Below are 21,378 nucleotides of genomic sequence, written 5' to 3' on the forward strand. Positions count from 1 at the left end.
TTAAATTTTACACGCACAAATTTTTCACAGCATTCATTTCGTTTTCCAGTATTAATAAACAAGAAGAGTGTGATGTGTAACACCATGGGCCCTTGCTAGTTTATACTGGTCTTAGTCCTGTATTAATCCTGACTCAAAGACTGAGACCAGGTCAAAGAGTCATGAACATCCAGCTACAGAGATTATTGTTGATCTATGAGGAATATTTTTGAATATACTCACACTGTCTTTCCTTTCATTTGTGTTTACTGAGAATGAACTGGACATCACTCACATACTGTTACATCATTAGCTCGTATATACTTGTAAAGCAGCAAACAATTTCATATTTCTGAAACAGGCGTCAACTGATTAAATACACTAAGCTCATGCATTATATCGACACACACACACACACACACACACACACGTGAACAACCTACCTCAGCACAGTGCAACATTTTCAGTGTCTGTTACAGAATTTTATTTATCACCATGAAACCACAAACAAAAACAACTTAACTGATTTACATGAGAAAAGAGAGCAAGATTGACTCTCTGCAGGTTTACATCCCATCAAATAACAAAAAGAATAAACACTCCTCTACTCCTCACTGGTGTCCCACAGTTTACTGACCATCAGTTAAAGCCTAGACATCGCTGCTCGAGTCACATTTTCTGTGTTATCATGATCTTCTAAATGAAAACAAACTTCGGAATATTTTAACACACACTTTCTGTTTAACATTTTAGGAAAAAACACAGATGCCGAAATGTGCCGTAACTTCCAACTCAGTTCACACTTCCCTGAGATGTTCCACTGATCCGAGAGCAGCGACTGCATTAAAACAAAGAGGTGCGTTCTCTGTGAGACAGACATTTTTCAAACGGGAATTAGGTGATGGAATGAAGACCAATGGCCACCACTTTGTTGCAGACAACCAGCCAACACGTTATTCCAACTCCACCTACAGAAACACAAATATGACACCAGCTTAAAATGGCATTCAGTTACAGTCAGTTCCTGAAAAACACAGCAGATGATTGATAGTTTATTACAGTGGTTCTCAAACTGTGATACGCGTACCACTGGTTGTACATGAAATAGCAAGAATGACCTTGAAAATTTTACTACTTATTAAGGATTTGTTAATAACTGAAAATCTAATGTATTTGTCTCCTGAGCTCCCCCTACCTGCTGCTGAGTGTAATTCACGTTTACAGTACTTTCATAAAATTAAGTCTCACACACACATGGGGCTTCTGCTAACACACTCACTCCCTGTCTCTCTCTCTCACAGACAAATACGCATGCACATTTCTCTACCCCTCTCCCTCTCTCTCACACACACACACAGACAGCTTCTGAGCGGAGGGATATAATCACACACACACACACTTTAATCCAGGTAGATTTAACAGTATTTAGTTTCAGTTTCTAAATATTATATCTATGTGATTGTGTGTGTGTGTATTTAAAGTATGATATCTGTGCTCCGCTGAGATACAAGGTGAGACCTGAACTCTGATTCATCTTCGGGATCTCTTTACCTGTGACTCCGGAAGGAAAGGCCACCAGTCTCTCCAGGGGAGAAATCCACTTACTAGGCAGCACAGTGACTGGATCGGCGTAATATTTCCAAATCAGAGACACCATAAGAGCTGCCTGGAAAGGGAAAGTGTCAGCATTAATGTAAAGCTCAGACAGATCACTCTGAGTTTACTGCAGTAATACAGCATAGAAAATAAAAGCACACTCAGGTCATTATCATTCATCTGCTTTTTTTCATACTGTCACTCAATAAAGAAATAAACTAAAGTTCACGTAAAGTGTGGCGAGTAGGAATGCACCGATACCATTTTTTCCCTTCCGATACTGATACCGATATTTCATGTTGAATTATGTGCTGATACAGAGTACCGATTACAACTCTATATATCTTAACTACTAGATAAGTGCCTATAAATTGAGATATTTATATTGCTACATATTTTATTTTGTTAAAGCAGTTTTCTGTATCGCTAATAAGATATAATAAGCTTGAATGAACAACATTTACTTCTTTATTAACTGCACATTAAAACATTTTATTTTTTTATTTAATTTCAGAGCCATGAACAAAAAAAATATCCACAATGGAGTAACAAGTACATGTAGGAAGGTATAATCTTACTAAGCCTGACTGAACAGCTTTTTATACCGTCATGAGGATATTTGCCACGATTTGTCATATAAATGCACTTTCCAAGAACACCTGCTGACCTGTGTTAGTGTGTTTCTTTGTTGCTTGAATACAGTCAGTGTTCTTTGGCATGCTGGGTTTACATTACACGACTTTTAAACTAATTAAAAAAATTTTGCCTCAAAATCTTAGACCAATTGTAGCATATCAAATGTTTGATATTTTGACTCATCTTTGGAAGTAGCTGCGTAGTGTAAACACGACAAAATCAACTCTGAACAAGTCCCTTCAGCAGGCAATGACAATAGAGCACAGAAGGTGGAGGACAGATTAAACTGTAAAACCATGAAAAACTACAAAACATTACATAGAGCTGGAAGCACTTCCCCAAATAATGAGTATTACCTGTAGGAGAACATAGTGAGCCACAAAGCACACTGTTACAGCCTTTATTCCAATTTTATTCTAAATTTAAATTCCACCTTAAATGATGCAGCACCCCAGCTACCGCTAATATTTCTGACCCATTTAAGGTGGAACTATGTGCTTTTCTACAAATCTCCAGTACCCATCCATTTTTTTTTGTGTGCATAGCTTTGTGTATATACACAAATAGCAGCATTGTACGTCCGTATTTATCTGTGTCTCCTAGGAAACACGATTTGTGTGTTTGGTTGGGGATTTTGGGGTTGTGTAGTGTGTTATCCCCAGTCGTGTAGTGTGTTATTCCCAGTCGTGTAGTGTTCCAGTCTCTTGTAGTGGAGTATGGACCCAGATCAAGAAATGAAAAATTAGGACTCTGACTCTCCACTCCAGAAGTGGATAAGAACTACATTCCACACACAAACTCACGCACACACCTATATCTGATAGCAAAGGCTAAGCAGAACACTTTTCAGTGACCCCCAGGATGACAGGGAGGGGTCATCTTCAAACTTACGACACCAGATGACTACTCCCCCTTCTTCTTCTGGACAGTAAAGTGGAACCCCCAAGTTTATGACCCAATTAAGCCTAAAAGATCAACCAAAGCCTTAGAGACCAGGATTAAAGAATCCCAGCTTTATTACCATCAGTAAAATGAACGATTTTTCGCAGCTCCCTTTTTTATAGGTGGCGTGGTCACGCTCATTTGGGAGGTCTCATACTCTTCTTGAACTCTCTTGACTTTTTCGCATTATCCTTCTTCGCATTTTCTCTTGTACTTTTTCTCTTCTCGTCTACGCTGACAAGCCGACTCTTCCAAAAGGACTCTTAAAGAAAAAGACCTTCATGCAACTTACAGGGGACGCCCTGTGTCAGTTAGCAGTGCAATACAGAAACTAAAAGAGTAAACGGTCGATTAATTGTCAGTAATTTTTTCTTTTCTCATTTGTGTTCGTTGTTTGTAGCCCAATCCAAGTTTAATTTTACGACTGATCAAAGCAGGTGAAACTTATTTTGGCCAGAATAAGGGCCACCGCTGAAATCGTAAAATAAGTATTAGCTAATTAATTCGTAAAGCAGCTTCTGAAGATAGGAGGAAAACCGCGAACTTTTATTCTGACGCCCCTTCCATCTGGAAGGAGACTCCCACTCAGGACAGCGAGTCAGAGGAAATCCTTCAACTGACGTCACCACGCTCTGACGGCGCCTGAAGCGGCCCTCCTCGCAAGAGACAACGCCTACGCCTCAACCTCCCACGAAACCCAGCTTCAACGCTCCAACGAAAAAGAACTGCCGGAGCCAGGCTGGACCTCTCTCCAATCACCTCAAAAGAGCTGCTGTACCCATCGAGTGGTTGAATCATGAAAAAAAGTAAGCAAATTCCTCATCTTCAGAGCTGATGTCGAATTAAGTCTCTTGATAAAATCATACCCTAATTAAATCATTTAGCAACACATTATTCACAAGTCATATAGCCTAGCCAACTATTAAATTCGAACTGGTTTCACCTGCATTGATTCCATGATATTTTGATGATTGTGCTATGTTTATCAACCTGTTATCATTCCTTTTAATAAAGCATTTCCATTATTTGAAATAATACAGTGTGTGGAGTTTGTTCCTTAAGAGTCTGAAAATCCTGAGAACTCGCCTAGCGTTGACAGTATTTCCATCTCTATTAAATTGTTAATAATTTTGTCATTCAATTCAATAATAATAATAATTATTATTATTATAAGTCATAATCACCATTAAACGTAACCAACTCAAATACTGTTACTACACTACAATCTATAAAAATCAACAAAAACAGTCGTGTTGTGTGAAACACCCAGTCTGATTATAATCTACCCCAACTTTAAATTTGAGCTGCATCCAGCGGCGTGCATTTACCTAGTGGTAGACCACAGCATATCCCAAATTAATTATTACAAAATTTTGAATAAACAACAGAACATTTAGGACTTACCTGAAGAATGTAGAAAACAATGTTAACAACCCATTTCATTTTAGCCTGTTGAGCAGTTCTCGACTTCACTGCAAAGAAAAAGACAAAGACATGATTCTCCTTCATTCTCACAGCCTTTGGCTCAAAAGATTTCAGACAAAAACTTCTATAAACAATAGACAATTTGTAAAATGAGCTGATACAAGACTGATGTGTTTTTCATCTGAAGCTTTACAAAAAACCTACATCAGGGAACACAAAACTCACTCTTCTATTTACAACCAACAAACTGAACAGTCTTAATATGTTGTAATATTAAATATTAAATATTAAATATAAAACCAGATGTTATCTGGTGTTATTACAGATTTATATGAATAATTGGTACCACTTTAATGTAAGACTACACTTACAAAGTTTTATAAATGGTTTTAAAGCCTGTTTATTACATAGTTATACATTAGATTGTAAACACTTTAAAAGTCATTAATATTCATTTGTAACACAGAAATAGGAAGTGTGACAGTGACATAGTTTTTGTGTAATACAGAAACTGTCAGAGAACTTACTCAATATATCAATAAGCTCAGACCTGAGAATGGGAGTCATTTCACATGTTAAGGTACACCACATTCTCATTAATGAATAAAGACACTCTGCTGATGCGTAATTCATTAAATGGTTAAACCTATTAACAAATATGTGATGAAGCCAACATGTCGACTGATGCAGAAGACAACGTAAGATCAGTATTGGGCAAGATCTGAGGTTTACCTGTAGATGGATGACGGTCCACTATTTGGCAAACAACAACACCTTTGCCTTGTCTGTGTTATGTATGAAATATGTAGTGCTTTAAAAGTATGGTTTTATTTTTTTGCCACAATTCTGCGCATTCTCATGGATATCTTGAGCGAGTAAGAAGGCTACTGCGCAGGGATATTGCCGCTTGTGCGATGTCACTGACCTGCGCGCTCGCTCCACACTTACAGCCATTACAATGTGCCTCAGTTTCACCCAATAAGAAACAGCAAATGACAAATGTAATTTCTGATTGGAAGGCTTGACTGCCAAGTGGGAGGGACATACAATATATGCTCGCTGACTGGGGGGCCGGAAACCGGTCTCCAGCACCCAGTAAGCGAGCATATATCGGTCCATTGGCACAAAAATCCTGGCACACCACTGACTGTAGACCACTGCTGGTCCACCATCGGACCACTCAGATTACTGTCCTGTACAGGAATTTTTAATCTCCTCAAACAGATTTTACATTCACAGAAACATTTATTCTGGAAAACAAACTAATACAAATATTAACTATGAGCGATATAAAAATGAGTATAAGCCTGATATAAAATGATTATGCTAAAAATGTTGACACTGTGCTGGATTAAAATTATTTACTAATCTTATTTATAAAGGATAACAAAAGAAACTAATGAAGGAAAAAATGTAAGTCGAACTGTGAATGGAAAAGTACTACAATATGTGGCATTTTGTCTAAAATTCTGTTTAATCACCAGCGGTCCGCCCAGAAAACGCTGTGCAAAACACTAGTGGACCTCGAACTTTGCCCTCAGTGGGCCAACAGTGGTCCGCCGTCTCCTTGCTATCAGGGGGTGAGTGGGAGGTTATGGTGCACAGAAAGCTTCTTGCTCTCTTAAGATATCTATGCGTGCATGCAGAAACCTTCTTGCTCACTCAAGATATTCGCTCGCGCGCACAGAAACGTCCTTGCTCGCTCAAAATATCCGCCCGCAGGCAGAATTGTGGTACAAAAATAAAACCATAGAAAAGAGCTGAAAATTTGTGCGTGTGTGTCAATGTGTGTCTGTTACTGTGGGTGTGAGTGTGTGTAACTGTGAGTGTTTCTGGAAAAGATGGACTACACTTTGTAATTGTAGAACTACAAAGTTCTACTTTCTAGTCTACTTTCTAAGCTGAGAGAGGCGACAGTGAGTGTAGAAATAAGGAGATGGTCATAATATGATCAGTGTATGTGTGTGTCTGTTTCTGCCTGAGTGTGTGTGTGTGTGTGTGTGTGTGTGTGGAGAGAGGTAAGTTGACATGAAATGTTTTTTTACATTTCATGTGAAATCTTTGTCTAACTGGAATTCTGTGAAGCTGTTTTGTGACAACATCAGTTCTAAAAAGCGCTATACAAATAAATTTGATTTGATTTGTGTGTTAGTGAGAGAGGAGAGGGGCTGTGCCGTGCATGTGTGCTGTGTCTATGAGACTCAGTGGCACTTTGGGAGTGACTGTGACATCATCAGATTTGAAAATCCATAGTTTTTAGTGCATAGATTTGAAATAAATTGTGTTTGATAAGAGCTGGAAGAGTCTGTGTCTGATTCACTTGTACCAGCACAACACACACTAACACACCACCATGTCAATGTCCTCAGCGCTGAGAATGATCCACCACCCAAATCATGCCTGCACTGTGGTGGTCCTCTGGGGGTCCTGACCATTGAAAAACAAAAATTTAAAGCAATAGATGGACTACAGGTTGAAATTGTAGAACTACAAAGTTCTCCTGTCAGGCCAGTGGAGCTGAGAGAGGAGGCAGGGAGTGTAGAAACGATAAGGTGGTCAGTATGTTATGGTTGATCAGTGTATGTGTGTCTGTGATTGTTTCTGCCTGTGTATGTGTGTTTGGGGGCAGGGTATGAGTGAGTGTATTGGGAGAGGTGAATGTGTGTCTGTGAGAGAGGAGAGGGGCCGTGCATTTGTGCTGTGTTTGTGAGACTCAGTGGCAGTCAGAGAGTGACTGTGACATCATAGATGGCAGTTAAGATTTGAATCTGAATATTCTGCCCTTTCATTTTAATGGGGGACTTTTTTATCTTTAAACACAATTATATTAAAAACAACAAATCAGATCAACTCCAAAAATACACAGCACACCTCTCAGAGCTGAGAGCTTTGAAACTCAGTTTGAATGGAGTCTATACATTAAGCGATTCGGGCTGTATTAACTGCAGAAACCTGGAGAATAATAATAATAATAAATAATAATAATAATTAATTCATTATCTGTAACCACTTATCCAGTTCAGGGTCGCGGTGGGTCCAGAGCCTACCTGGAATCATTGTGCGCAAGGCGGGAATACACCCTGGAGGGGGCGCCAGTCCTTCACAGGGCAACACAGACACACACACATTCACTCACACACTCACACCTACGGACACTTTTGAGTCGCCAATCCACCTACCAATGTGCATGTGTTTTTGGACAGTGGGAGGAAACCGGAGCACCCGGAGGAAACCCACGCAGACACGGGGAGAACACACCAACTCCTCACAGACAGTCACCAGGAGCGGGAATCGAACCCACAACCTCCAGGCACCTGGAGCTGTGTGACTGCAACCCTACCTGCTGTGCCACCGTGCCGCCCTAATAATAATATATATATATATATATATATATATATATATATATATATATATATAAATATATATATATATATATATATATATATATATATAAAGATGTGAAATAACAATAACCATTAATAAACAGACTGTAAAATATTTATATACCTTAATAAGTGGTCTTATTCTAAATTGGTACCAAATAATTTCCTAGCAGAATTTTTATTTAAGGAATTATTTTCCCCATCCTCCCATTTCAGATGTGCTCAGAGACTGCTGTGTAATGAATTCAATAAAACTCCCTCATACCATGGGTCTTTAACTTGTCTGTGGTTTTGTTGATCTTGCGCTCCAACCTGGCATACCGGGCAAACTCGTCCATCATGTTGATGGTAGACAATTCCAGCCTCATGTTCTGGATTTCAGTTCGCATCTCCATTTCCTGTGCTGCGTCTTTCTGGAGGACTCTGGACAGCTTTTATAAAAAAAAAATGTAAAAAAATAAATAAAAAATAAAAAACAGGGCAAAGTTACCTACCAGAAATTGTGAGAAAACCTTGAGATGAATAAGGAAACTTGACTGTGTGGGTCCTGTGTTAATAGCAGAATGTTACCCCAGTGGGCACAAAATGTTGATGTGACGTCTTTTTAGGTTACATTTTGGTCACATAACCTAAACACAAACAATTTTCAACATTAAAAACTTTTGGTTGGAAATATGATGTTGACATAACATTGAAATGCAACTTGAATATGTAGACATTTTAAGCAGTATGTTGAACGTTGGGGTTGCAACTCAAATTTTGCTAAAAGTTTGGATCCAGTTCTTGTTTACAGCATTTCCATTAACATATTCCTAAACATCTCCTGGCTTTGCCACAGCTATTTTATTCATTGTTTGCCATTTTCAACTCCTCAAATGCCTCACTTAAACCAAGGCAGCAGATCTTGAGATCTGTAAATCATACATGGCTACTGCTGTGGGGTAAAAAGCGTTGGAGGTCAGCGGCTCACAAGGCTGTTCAAATCAAAACACTGGAGAAATCTAACCCTAAGTGAGAGTCCACTGAGAACTTACATATATTATAATAATGTACAGTATTATATAATGCCTGGTGATTAAAATGCAGTTATGATGTTTTCAAGAAAAAACATGCTTTGACCCGAACAGATTATAAATATTTGTGTAAAGATGAGTGTGCAAGTAAGTGAGGAACAAAGAGAGTTTATTTAGTATGTTATAAGCAGATCAACCATAACATTAAAACCACTCACAGTTGATGAAAAACATGTTAATTTCTGCAAGAGAGCAAATCTGATCAGCCTTATAATGTAACTGTACTTAAAACGGGTAGGGAACACCTAGACTTAGTTATAAGTAATATGTGCTTACTTAAGGCCACAAAAGAGACGCCTTTGTTAGCGGGTCTGTCTGGTTTCTCTAAAAATCAAAGAAGATTGGGGAACAGGCCTAGCCATCCCAACCTTGCAGTCAGCACCTTTGTAATTAAAATTCATGACAAGAGACACAGAGCTCCTCTTTCACACCTTGAGATAATCTCATCAGCAGAGGGAGCCAAAGGCTACCATACTCACCATTGTTATCAAAGACTTATCAAGATAGACTGTCTTACTGATCAAGTCAAACCATGGAATTTCAACTTTAAAAAATGTCTTTTACTATGTTCAATATGGAATGGATATTACAACCAAACACTGGGACTTCAAATAAAAGTTTAAAAAGGAACATGTGAGAAATCCTTCAAAAAGCTTATCTTAAGAACGAAACTTGAAACACTGATAACTGTGCCCTCACTTGGAACAAAAATATGACCATGCAACTTCAAATAATAAGTACTCTAAAACATTTGACTTATATTCTGAATCCTATGAATTGATACATTCCTAGATGCTTGGTTTAACATGACTTTAAAGAAACCCCTCATATATTCTGTATTTCTTCTGGCTCCTACATTAGTTTTAAAGAAAAGGGATACTTGCATGGACTGTCCTATCGCGATACAGCAAGGGGCATTGGTCCAATAGTGGAAAAGCTGCCGTATGGACTACAGGACAGATGGATGATGGAAGGCTTACTCTACAAGCAGGAATTTAAAGTAAATTTTCCCCCCATTTACTGTCTTTCTGCAGTTTATTCAAACACAAGCAAAGGCACACAATGACCCAAGCTTCAATATCCAGTCACTATCCATCAATGGAGAAAAAAGGACAGGTTTGGAGAGAATCACAAAAATCACAGAATTGTCTCAGTGAACAAAACATAACAGCTACACCCACCAATGGACCAGACAAATGGTGTCCTGTGCATAACAAACCACATGCACTACAACAATGCAGGGGATTTAAGGAAAAACCTGAGTAAGTGCATGCTTGTGCATTCTGTATTTATTTACCAACTTAACTGATCTTGTGGACTTCCTGTGTTGTGGCTCCAGTCACCTGACTAAGTCTCAACTGAAACCCATTCTAAAGGTGTTAAGTACCACTACTGCCTCAATTAGGGAAACAATCAGCTCGAGGGAGTTTCAGCTGTGACCACTCCCTCAGGCCTTTTGTCCTCTACCAAACTGTCAGTGGGCGGTCTCAGCCGGGACAATCAATCACCAACACAGAACAGCTGTGTGAGATCTCCATTACAAAAAGAGTGATCTCTGAAGCATCAGCCTTTGTGTTCAGCCTTTCTAGGGTAAAGACATAACTTGTCTACCAATCATGTTCCCCAAGCATGGCCACCAAACAAAGCCTAATTTTTCTCTTTGCACAATGTGTCTCTACCCCATCTCTGTTCTCTCTGGAACTCACAGGTGCTTTTACTTCCACAGACGGAAACGCAACCTTGATAACCTTCGCTCTCTATATCACACATCCCCACCCATTACCAATTCCTTCTCAATAGGTCTATGTCAGTCTGCGGTAAACAAAGCAGACTTAATCTCTGCCTATGCAAACATTCGCTAGACATCCTAGCCCTCACTGAGACTTGGATCAAACCGGAAACCAGCGCTACCCCCACTGCTCTCTCCATCAACTACAGATTCTCACATACCCCACGGCCTGGTAAACGAGGTGGTGGTACGGGGCTGTTGATTTCCAACACTTGGAAATATACCCAGATCAAATCATCAGTCTCGTACAGCTCCTTCGAATTCCATGCCATCCTGATGACTGCACCTGTAAAAATGTATGTGGTTGTTGTATATCGTCCCCCAGGGCAACTGGGCGATTTCCTAGAAGAACTAGACACCCTGCTTTCATCCATCCCTGAACATGACTGTCCCATGCTCATTCTCTGTGACATGAACATCCACCTAGACACTCCGGCCGCTGCTGACTTCTTCTCTCTGACCCACTCCTTTGAGCTACAGCAGGTATGCACCCCTTCAACTCACAAAGCAGGTAATACACTTGATCTCATTCTCACCAAACACTGCTTAATTAACTCTGTAAAAGTTGCTCCTCTACATCTCTTTGACCATTACTTTATTCAGCTCAATGCTTGTATCCCTCAGCAACCCTCTGCCCTTGTGACTTCTGCTTTCCCACCCCCCAGCACCTCCTCATCTCTTGAGGTCAATGACGCCACAGAGTCACTCCGCACAACACTGAGCTCCTGCTTGGATCACCTGGGCCCTCTGACTACCAGACATGCAAGACCCATACAGCCCCACCCGTGGTTTACTGACTCCTTTCGATCAATGCGAACTAACCTTAGAGCTGCCGAGAGGAGATGGCGAAAAACAAAAGACCCATCACACCTGACACAACTGCAATCTCTGCTCTCAGCCTTCTCATCAAACGTCACCCCTGCAAAAAAGAAATTCTACCAAGACAAAATCAACAACGCTACCGACACCCAGAAGCTGTTTTCAACCTTCGCGTCTCTACTGAACCCTCCACCTCCACCCCCTGCAACCAACCTCACTGCTGATGCATTTGCTGACTTCTTCACCAGCAAAGTTGCTGCAATCAGCAGCTGGTTTTCTGACCCTTCTACACAGCCTCCAGCTCTCCCTTCGAATCCTCCTAAACCTACTGCTTCCTTCCCTTCATTCACTCCTCTCACAGAAGACGAGGTATCAAATCTTCTTAGAGGTGGCCGTCCTACATTCTGTCCACTGGATCCCATTCCTACCACCCTACTGCAAAACATAGCTCTGTTCATTGTGTCCGCAGCCACTCATGTAATCAATTCTTCACTAACCTCGGGAACATTTCCAAACACCTTCAAGCAGTGAAGGCTGGCATTATAGTGAAGCAAAATGCCTTTTTGGTCCATATCTCCTACACCATGAGGTGTAGAGGCAAAATCTTTTTTCCCCTGAATTAGTCAAAATTAAGCTCCACCCACTTTGATTTTGAGCTGATTTGCAAAACCTACTTTTGCAAACTAGTCTGTGGATTTTTCTCCAATTCCCTTGAGCTTAGTGTTAAAATGTTCACAGGAGTTCGGAGGAGAGCTTAATAATTATAAAAATAAAAACCTGTTGAAATTTCTATTTAAAATGGCCACCATATGCAAATGAACCTCTTCGGCTTATCGTATGTTTTACTTAAACATCTATAACAATTTCATACTTTACTCAAATGTGTTCAAATTTCATTTTCTACTTATTGACATGATTTTGAGGTAGCACGTCAAAGATGGAGCTAAAATTCATATAGGGAGCGCTGTAAATGCTAAAAGTTTATATCTCATTATCCACAAGGCAGATCGGACTGCCATTTGGCATGCTGCTTCTCTTCGCAAGGCTATAAAAGGACAATTAAGATATGAGCAAAATTGTGACCGTCATCTGCCAATTAGATGTCAGCAGCTGTCTGACAGCCTTAACAAGGTCCAATCATCCTGAGATTTGAATAGTATGTCCCTGGAGGCTCTTCCTAAGTCTATAAAAAGATTTGTAATGATAGCCACTAGAGGGCGCAATAACAAGAAAATATGGGCATCTTAGGGAAAATTAAGCATATCGACATGCAATTTGATTCTCTGTATACTCTGCATAGGGCCTTACAACTTTGTAATTGCAAATGTTGTCAAAAAATGCATCGTATTTTCTCAGTGGGAAGTTTAAATTTGAACTTTTCTAACTAGTCCCTGGAATTTTACTGACATGTTAAAAGGCAAGAGCTGCAGGCTGATTGGCTATAGATCGAAGCAACTTTCCACACACCCCCTCTTACATTTAAATGCCCTCAGTGGGCAAATCTAAGCTTTTAAAACATGTTTATTGACCTGATTATTGTTTGTGGATCTTGTGGCTGCCAAATAGAACCGTTTGAGTCTCTCTCGCGGTGTCTGGGTCTGTTCGCTGAAAACGTATGCGTTCCACTGAATGTCTGTCCCTCCTCCTTGGGCGCGCATCGCCATAACTCTGCCTCTTATTCGTCTACAGACTTGATTGACATGTCGTTAGAAAGCCAAGAGTCTACGCTATGTGAAGCACCATGGGCATCATGTTGTATCTTTTTAAAAAATGTGTACTTTTTTTTTTTTTTTTTTTATCAGTTCACTTGACACAAACATGAGAATTACTCATGAGCGGTCTGATGGAGAGACTCAAATTTGGACTCCTTTGAAGGTGACAACCTAACGTAAGCGCTGCTATGTTAACTTTGTGTGTGAGCTGCTTGTGGGCTCTTCAGGTTTCGAGACACCGCGGTTTTGTTTTTGGGGAGGAAGAAACCTGAAATTTGGAATATTATTTTAGCTTTAATAACTTAGTGCTACATTTTAGAGTATCCTTGTGATCCTGAGAGTCTGCCCGTTCAATTGGTGTATGATATGTTCACACTTACTCAAAAACGTATAATAGTGCTTTATATTATATAAGAACGGTTTATCTCCACTGCCAAAATCAATTAATAGAAAAACAGTATATTTGACATTAACATATATATTAGTTTTAAGGTGTATTTTACTTCTTTCCACTTAATTAAGTATTGATCTTTTTTCTATGAGGCAAAAATGCATATACAGACATTTTTAAGTGTGTTTTCTGAATTAATCAAATTATCATGTCATCTGATCCTCATATTAGTCATGCATGTGAAGCTTTGGAGTTTTTGGGGAAAGCATGTCTGAGTTACAGCTGTATTTGTGTGATGTGTGGAATTCATGCTCCACCCCTGTTATTTGAAGAGGCTTGGTAGCCACACAGTAATGAAAGTCCAACATTTTATTGATAATTGTTAAAGTTCAGGTCCTTAGAAGTGTAATGATATCACATATGCTCATGTTAGGTGAATATACAGATACTGGTTTACATTCATTTACATTTCTAAACAGAATGCCTATAACTGTTCAGCAGACTATGCAATAATTATTAAATCGCTTTTAGTCAAATGAAATATTATGTTTAAATGTGACAGTAGTAAGGACACCAGATTGTGCTACATTGTGCTAGAAAAGTATCTCAATACTTCGTCATTAAAAACGGTACAATACCCCATATAGTTAGTACCGGTACTTTAACCAGAAGGAGTTTTTTTTTTTATTAGAGTGGTATTTCCAATGAGTACCACAGGGGGGCGGTGTGTGCCAGCATCGCTGGAGACCCAGCTCCCTCGAAGTGGCTCGTCTGCTCCAGAGACGGAACCGCACAGTCTGTCTGGACGGCAAATCGAATGTGCAACTAATGTGCAAAAAGTGCTGCCAAAGTCACGTTTGCTTACTTTTATGCTAAATGTATTCCTTTTTCTGAACTGCTGAACTGAGGTCACATAATTGATTGAGGCATCCGGCTTTATTCAAACAGTAAACGCATCTTATGAATGTATGACATGGGCCAAAGACGAGATTGGACCCAGAAATGGCGAAATGTCACGTGTGACGTCACATTTAACAGATAGAGCTTTTGTCGACCACCCTCAGCTTGTAGATAAAGTACATTAAATTTCCTAATGTTTTAGGATCTTTACAATGGTATCGTTTCAGTATCTGTATCGAGATATTTAGGCAGGTATCGTATTTCATAATTTTGTATTTCATAATTTTGTATTTCATAATATCGAAAGTCATAATTTTGTATTGTGACAACATTAATTAATTTTTTATATGAAAGATTGTTTGATCTCTTACCAGTCCATTGGGCATAATTTTGGCATGCTTATGAAAAAGTTATTTTATTCTTCAAATTGTATTACAGTTCATTTTACTAACCTTTCTCTGCCATAAAATGAATTACAGTAATTCCTCGCTAATTCACGGTTCATCTTTCGCGGATTCGCTACTTTGCGAGATTTTTCAAGGGGCCGCTATATCGCAGATATTGAGGGAAAATCTAGGAAAACCGTGAAAGATGAATAGCATCTTTCCACATCCGAGTGAAATTTACTTACGCTAAATCACAGCTTAGGAATGACTCTATTAAAGAAACTGATAGGATATCACATGTAGTTCCAACTGAAAAACATCATAGAATGACTGTTTAATGCAAAGGGAGGGTTTTAAAAGTCCAAATACGCGTTAAATACATAAAAAAATATCTTTCCTCTACTTTGCAGAAATTCGTTTTTCATGGGGGATGCATTCCAAGACCACCCGCGAAAAACGAATTTCCGCGAAGTAGAGGAAAGATATTTGTGTACACAGAAAATAAGGTTTAAAGTGAAACTTGGTCTACTATTGCTACTTTCTACTGTTGGTACTTTCTCCTATTACTAAGCCAATGGACCTCAACTGATGCTACAGTGAAGGCCAATGTTGCAGAATTGTTCCTTCAACATGTCAATCAGTCTACGTAGGTGGATCTGTATAAACAATTTGTGATAAAACTCGAGTAAATTAAGGTGCATTTAGATCAGAATATATATAACTACTCTATAGTAGCCTGTCCAATTTTAAGAGCACTGCTCACACATTACTAATATCACACACAGACCCTCTGAGAGTACACACATCACACAGACACTGACACACATCACAGACTGTCAGACACACATCACAAACAATCTGACTTTGCACAGACCTACTCGGCTATATTACAGTTTATTGTGCCAATCTTTCTCTGCCATGAATAAATTACACAAACAAAAATAATAAGGTCTAAAGAAATGAAACTTGCTCAACTACTGGTACTTTGTACTGTTGGTACTTTCTACTGTTACTAAGCCCAATGGGCTTCAAGTGATGCTCCAGTGAAGGCCATTGTTGCTGAATTGTTGCTGCAACATGTCAATCAGTCTACGTAGGTGGATCAGCATAAACTATATGCACTAAAACACAAGCAAATTAATCAAAATCAAGTTTTATTGGCCATGTATGCTCACACATAAAAGGAATTTGGTTTAGGTTACTGTAGCTCACAGTGCACATAATTTCACAGCAGTGCAAAATTTAAAATAAAATACTATCTCATACAGGTTGCAGCATTTATACTGCAGCAGTGGCAAAGTAGCAAAGGCAGGTGAGAGAAGATACTGAAGATACACTAGTTGGGGAGATTAAGTACAGAGGATGGAGTGTATAGTTTTTGTTGTATTATACACCAATAATTTTAAAGTGCAGAAGAGACCAGGAGATATAGGGGCATTTAGATCAAGATATTATATATATTACTAATCTGAAGGAGCCTGATTTTAAGAGTGTTGCTCACACATGACTAATATCACACACATATATCCTATCATTACACACATCACACAGAAACCAAAATACCTCACAGACTGTCAGACACATCACACGCTACTCACATCACAAACAATCTGACATGGCACAGACCTACTCGGCTATATTACAGTTTATTTTTACCAGTCGTTCTCTGCCATAAAATAAATTACACAAACTAATATAATGAGGTCTAAAGAAATGAAACTTTTTGTGTTAAAACTCAAGCAAAGTAAGGGGCATCAAGATAATACATATATTACTACTCCGAAGAAGCCTGTCCGATTTTAAGAGCACGGCTCACACATTACATATAATCGCAAAAAGACCCTCTGACATCTCATAGAAACAGACACACCTCACAGACACCCACCACAAACACAATCACCTAAACCTCACGCATTAAATCAGATACATCACACGCTACACACACCACACAGAATCTGATCGGCTCAGTGTCTAACAGTCTTGCCAAAGCAACTACTGTCAATACATCTTTCCCAAACAACGTATACTACAGAAGTTGCCAGATTTGATTTTGTTGCCATAGTAAGCCAGGTCGTAATTGAACCCCCAGATAGCCGTTAGCTGCTTTTTTGTCAGTGTCTGTTTACGTGTAAATGTATAGAACAAAGAAGCCGGTTCTGTGGATAAAGCGATAATGCCAGCTGCAGCGGAAAAGAACCCTGCAGTTCTGAGCCCGGTTTCTGAACCCATTGACTCCGCTATGAATGAGCATTTCTCTATCGAACCGCGCAGATTTCATCTGTCAGCGTTCACGAGAGACATTTAACCTCAAACCCTTCATTTAATTATTGTACTTACAAACGAGGAGATAGACGGTAAACATGTTTTAACGAGATTACACAGAAACACAGAGCATAGCACCAGGAGCCAGTTGTAGCCAGCAGCCATTGTTCAGCCACCTCTGATCAAATTATCCCTTGCACCTTAAATAACGCCGCAACTGCAATGGCTCTTAAGGTGGAACGGAAAATTCAAACAAGAACCGTGTTTCGAGTTTATAGCTGAATGGTTTCTAAGCAGTTCAGCAATCTGTGGATTAATATTTAATTTCAGAAGTACTGTGATTGTTTAATAGCGATTAAAGCCTGTTTTAAATTTTAATTCAAGCCACGACGAAGACTTTTATTAAAACAGTTTTTTTCAGTCAGCGTAGACGGTACTGAGTTGCCAGATTGGTTAAAATAAAGTTTTTTTAGAAACAGTACTCTATTTGTTTATAAATAATATACAAAAATGTAATTACTATATCACCACGTATCTTACATTACCTTTGGTTTCGACCATTTTTTATAGTATACATTCCCTAACATGTTGTCATGTAACAGCATCTGGAAAACCAATTCACAATGAATCTGAGAATGACATTATGTGTTTGGAGCTTTGTTAAGAAAGTACATTGTGAGACCAATGAAGTTGTAACAAGAATCTATGCAGGAGATGGAATGAGAATCATATATTAAGTGCACAACTACAGAATAACAGTACAACTCTGTTGTTTAATAGCTAACAGTAAACAACAACTGTTTACTGTAAACCAAGGATGTTCACCTCAGATCCTGAAGAGCTTGTGTCCAGCATTGTTGGATATTTAATGAATACTTTTACAAATTATGTATAGCCTTTTATAATCGTGTATTTATTTTCAGTATAATCTGCAAACAATGTTTTATTAACAGTTTTGTTCATAAAGATATTCCAGGTCTAACTATACTGAATTACATCTACCCATAATCACCTGATCATCAAATTGTCTAAGAATTATTATCTTGTCTCTGGTCTGTACACTGTACATTTTGATTAGTATGGCTATATGTGTATCAAGAGATGTCGTAAAGGAGGATTTTTTTTCAGATCCATACAGGAGATCTCTTTGGCACTCAGCTTAAACCTGAAGAGGCGTTAGAGAAGAAGACAGAAAGAGAGAGAAAGATAGAGAGACAAAACGAAGAACACATTTACAGTATTGATTGAATATTACATTACACTATCAAAAGTGTTAAATTTGCACTTAATATCACACAAGTAAATCTAAATTAACATTTACTTACTCTCCCAAAAAAGAGACTTCTTTACAACAGACAAGAACCGGCTCCTTGACTACTACATTTCTCCAGAGTGAGATTGTATTTTCCATTCTTGAATACCTTGTCTATGTTCTTTTTCTTCCCATCATTTTGGAGGTAAGCCTGCTCTCTTTCTCTGGTGTGGCATCATCAACCAACAAGGTTGTCAGGAAGAATGTTGATCTCTGTACATTTGCTCATTTACTTTCCCAGTTTTTGTTCATGATTCTGAGTGGGGCAAGTTTTAAATTTGTGGGTGATAGCTGAAATATAATTGGCAGGTTTCTGTTAAAACTGGTACCACATCTTGGTTAGTCAAAAATATTTGGGTTTGTGTAATTTTACTTTTATCAAAACTGAACAATCCATCTAATATGGGTCTCATGGCACTTTATGCCTACATAACGTAACAGGTTTTTTCACATACTCCCTTTATGATACATAAATATGTTGTATGCATCTTTTCACTGTAATTCTGTATCAAGGTTTAGGGAATTATTTTAAACAGTCCCAGTGGCTGTAAAACTGTGTTCAACACTGTTGTAGTTAAGGTTTCAGAATTATTCACACATTAACACACATGTCAAATCATATGAATCACAGATCAGCTACAGCCTATAACGCCATTAACCCCCACAACACACTGCAACACACCCCCACCAGCAAACAGGTAAAAAAAAATGTAGCAATATGAAATAAAGAACACATAGCATAGGTTTAGTGGCAACTTCCCACCCATGGTTAAGCCACATTCCTTTGCATTTTGTGAAAACAAATAAAATATACTTATGGGAAAACAGGGTAAATTGATGTGGGGAAAATGTAACAATAATTAATTCCTGTTGTGAAACACTACTTAACTACCTAAACTGGATTCATGAGTATTTTTAATGTAACATGTTTTGAGAGAAGATGAGTGTATTTTACGACTAAGATTGCAATCAGTTACAATGACTCATAAAGGTCAAATAAAAGTGTGAAAAGAGGGGTTGTCTGTCGTTGAAAAGTCACAAAAAGTTGTTTGTTTTTGTAATATCCAAAGTAATAAATAACATTAAAAATTATTTTTCATGGATCGAGATTGGTCTTATCAGTCTTGCTTTTCTTTTCCATGTTCTTTGCTGTGTGTGATGCCATCCATGTCTTAAAGGCAGTCCATAACGAAAGGAAAATATGCAAGAGAGTCGCATCCCCCCTTGGGTTGCATTTTATCAATACTGGTAATAAACAAATTATCATAGTACAATAAACTATTTTTCATGGTATATTACAGTGTGAATCTAGTAACTTTAGTAGTAGATTTAGCTAATGCATTTGGCTCAGTGCCACATAAACACATGTAGAAAGCTTTTGAATTCTTCCAGGTGCCAGATAAGGTTAATAGGCTAGTTAAAGCATACTTTGAGAAAATACAGTTTTGCTTTAGTACACGGGAATTTGTTACATCAAGGCAGTGATTAGAAATGGGTATAATGTCTGAATGTACAAATTTTTAGAAAATGTTTGATGGAAGGAGAAATGATTGCTACAGTACTGGAGAGACCAGTGAAGAGTTTATGTAAATTGTGATTCTTGGAAAGCTTTTAGTGAGGCCACATCACCAGAGAGAAGACAAATGATAACTAGTTTAATTTGCGAGCAGGAAGAGGAAGCACGGTGTGCAAAAGCAGCATCACAGGCAAAACAAGGCCAGTGGCTTTGATGGGAGAATCCAGAGAAGCGGAAGATTTCTTGGCAAGAATTGTGGGTGATGTCATATTAAGTTTTTGCTGGGAGCAACTTATGACGTGCTTCTAACACTGCAAAATCTTGGACAGTGGGTAGGTGAAGACCCTAATTGTGGATTATGTACAGGGGTTGGCACACTGAAGCATATTCTATCAGCTTGTAAAGTTAGTTTGACACAGGGTCGGTATACATGGAGACATAATCATGTGCTAAGGGTTTTAGCATGTTTTTTGGACAGCAAACAACTAGAGGTTAATGTATTGACGAGTAGCTGTAGTAATAAAATAGTTAGGTTTGTGTGTAAGGGGGAATGTTTTCGAGAACATGTGCAGACTACAAGTATTGGTAAATGGGGTGAAGCACAAGATTAGAAATGGCTGATGGAAAAAAGCTGCAGGTCCCAGAGTGCATTGCATTAACTACACTGAGGCCAGACATGGTGTGCTATTCTGAAAGTAAATGGATAGTTTATTTCATAGAGTTAACAGTTCCATTTGAAGATGCAGTAGATGAAACATTCGAAAGGAAGAAGCCGAAGTATGCAGACTTGGTGGCTGAGGTGAGGGAACATGAATGGCACTCACATGTAAGACCGGTGGAGATAGGTGTTAGGGGATTTGTAGCCAAAACGTCTACATCCCTGCTTGAGCAGTTCTGCATCAGGGGCGGGGAAATAAGGGCAGCTGTGGAAGAGTTATCAGAAACAGCTGAAAGGTCTAGTCAGTGGTTGTGGATAAGGAGAGCACAGATTACATGGGGAAATGCACTGTAGAGATGCTATTGGGATTGTTGGTGATGTTGCATGTAAAGTTTACATGGAACTGGTGGCGCTGAGCACGCATTAACAGTGTCAGTGGGGCTAGGTACAGCCTTAGTCACCAGGGAGGCAAGTGTGGATTTACGGTTGTTGATGGTAAAGGGTAAGGTAGGATTGTAAAACTGGCTTGGATTGGGGTGGGTCTGGGACACCAAACTTCACTGTTGAGCCTTCTGGAGGTTGTGGGCTTAATTCAGGAA

General features: G+C 38.9%; 1 protein-coding gene across 1 annotated transcript; it reads right to left on the bottom strand.

Annotated features, from left to right (window-relative positions):
• Positions 1 to 305: 305 nt before the first annotated feature.
• LOC136679388 (guided entry of tail-anchored proteins factor 1-like) lies at positions 306 to 17,506 on the bottom strand. Its single transcript, XM_066657889.1, has 5 exons — positions 17,369 to 17,506; positions 8,227 to 8,392; positions 4,558 to 4,625; positions 1,531 to 1,645; positions 306 to 947 (listed from the first exon to the last, which is right to left on the bottom strand). Exons 1-5 carry the CDS (start codon positions 17,456 to 17,458, stop codon positions 874 to 876), a joined length of 513 nt encoding a protein of 170 aa, XP_066513986.1. The 5' UTR covers positions 17,459 to 17,506; the 3' UTR covers positions 306 to 873.
• Positions 17,507 to 21,378: the final 3,872 nt, after the last annotated feature.

This window comes from Hoplias malabaricus, chromosome Y (assembly GCF_029633855.1).
Source record: "Hoplias malabaricus isolate fHopMal1 chromosome Y, fHopMal1.hap1, whole genome shotgun sequence".
NCBI lineage: Eukaryota > Metazoa > Chordata > Actinopteri > Characiformes > Erythrinidae > Hoplias > Hoplias malabaricus.

Excerpts from the sequence above, each read along its gene's own strand:
- LOC136679388 (XM_066657889.1), bottom strand. The coding sequence starts at position 17,458 with ATGGCTGCTGGCTACAACTGGCTCCTGGTGCTATGCTCTGTGTTTCTG. Across the intron at positions 1,646-4,557 it reads TTGTTTTCTACATTCTTCAG|GCAGCTCTTATGGTGTCTCT; the intron begins GTAAGTCCTAAA and ends TTCCCTTTCCAG. Across the intron at positions 948-1,530 it reads CTTTCCTTCCGGAGTCACAG|GTGGAGTTGGAATAACGTGT; the intron begins GTAAAGAGATCC and ends GTGTTTCTGTAG.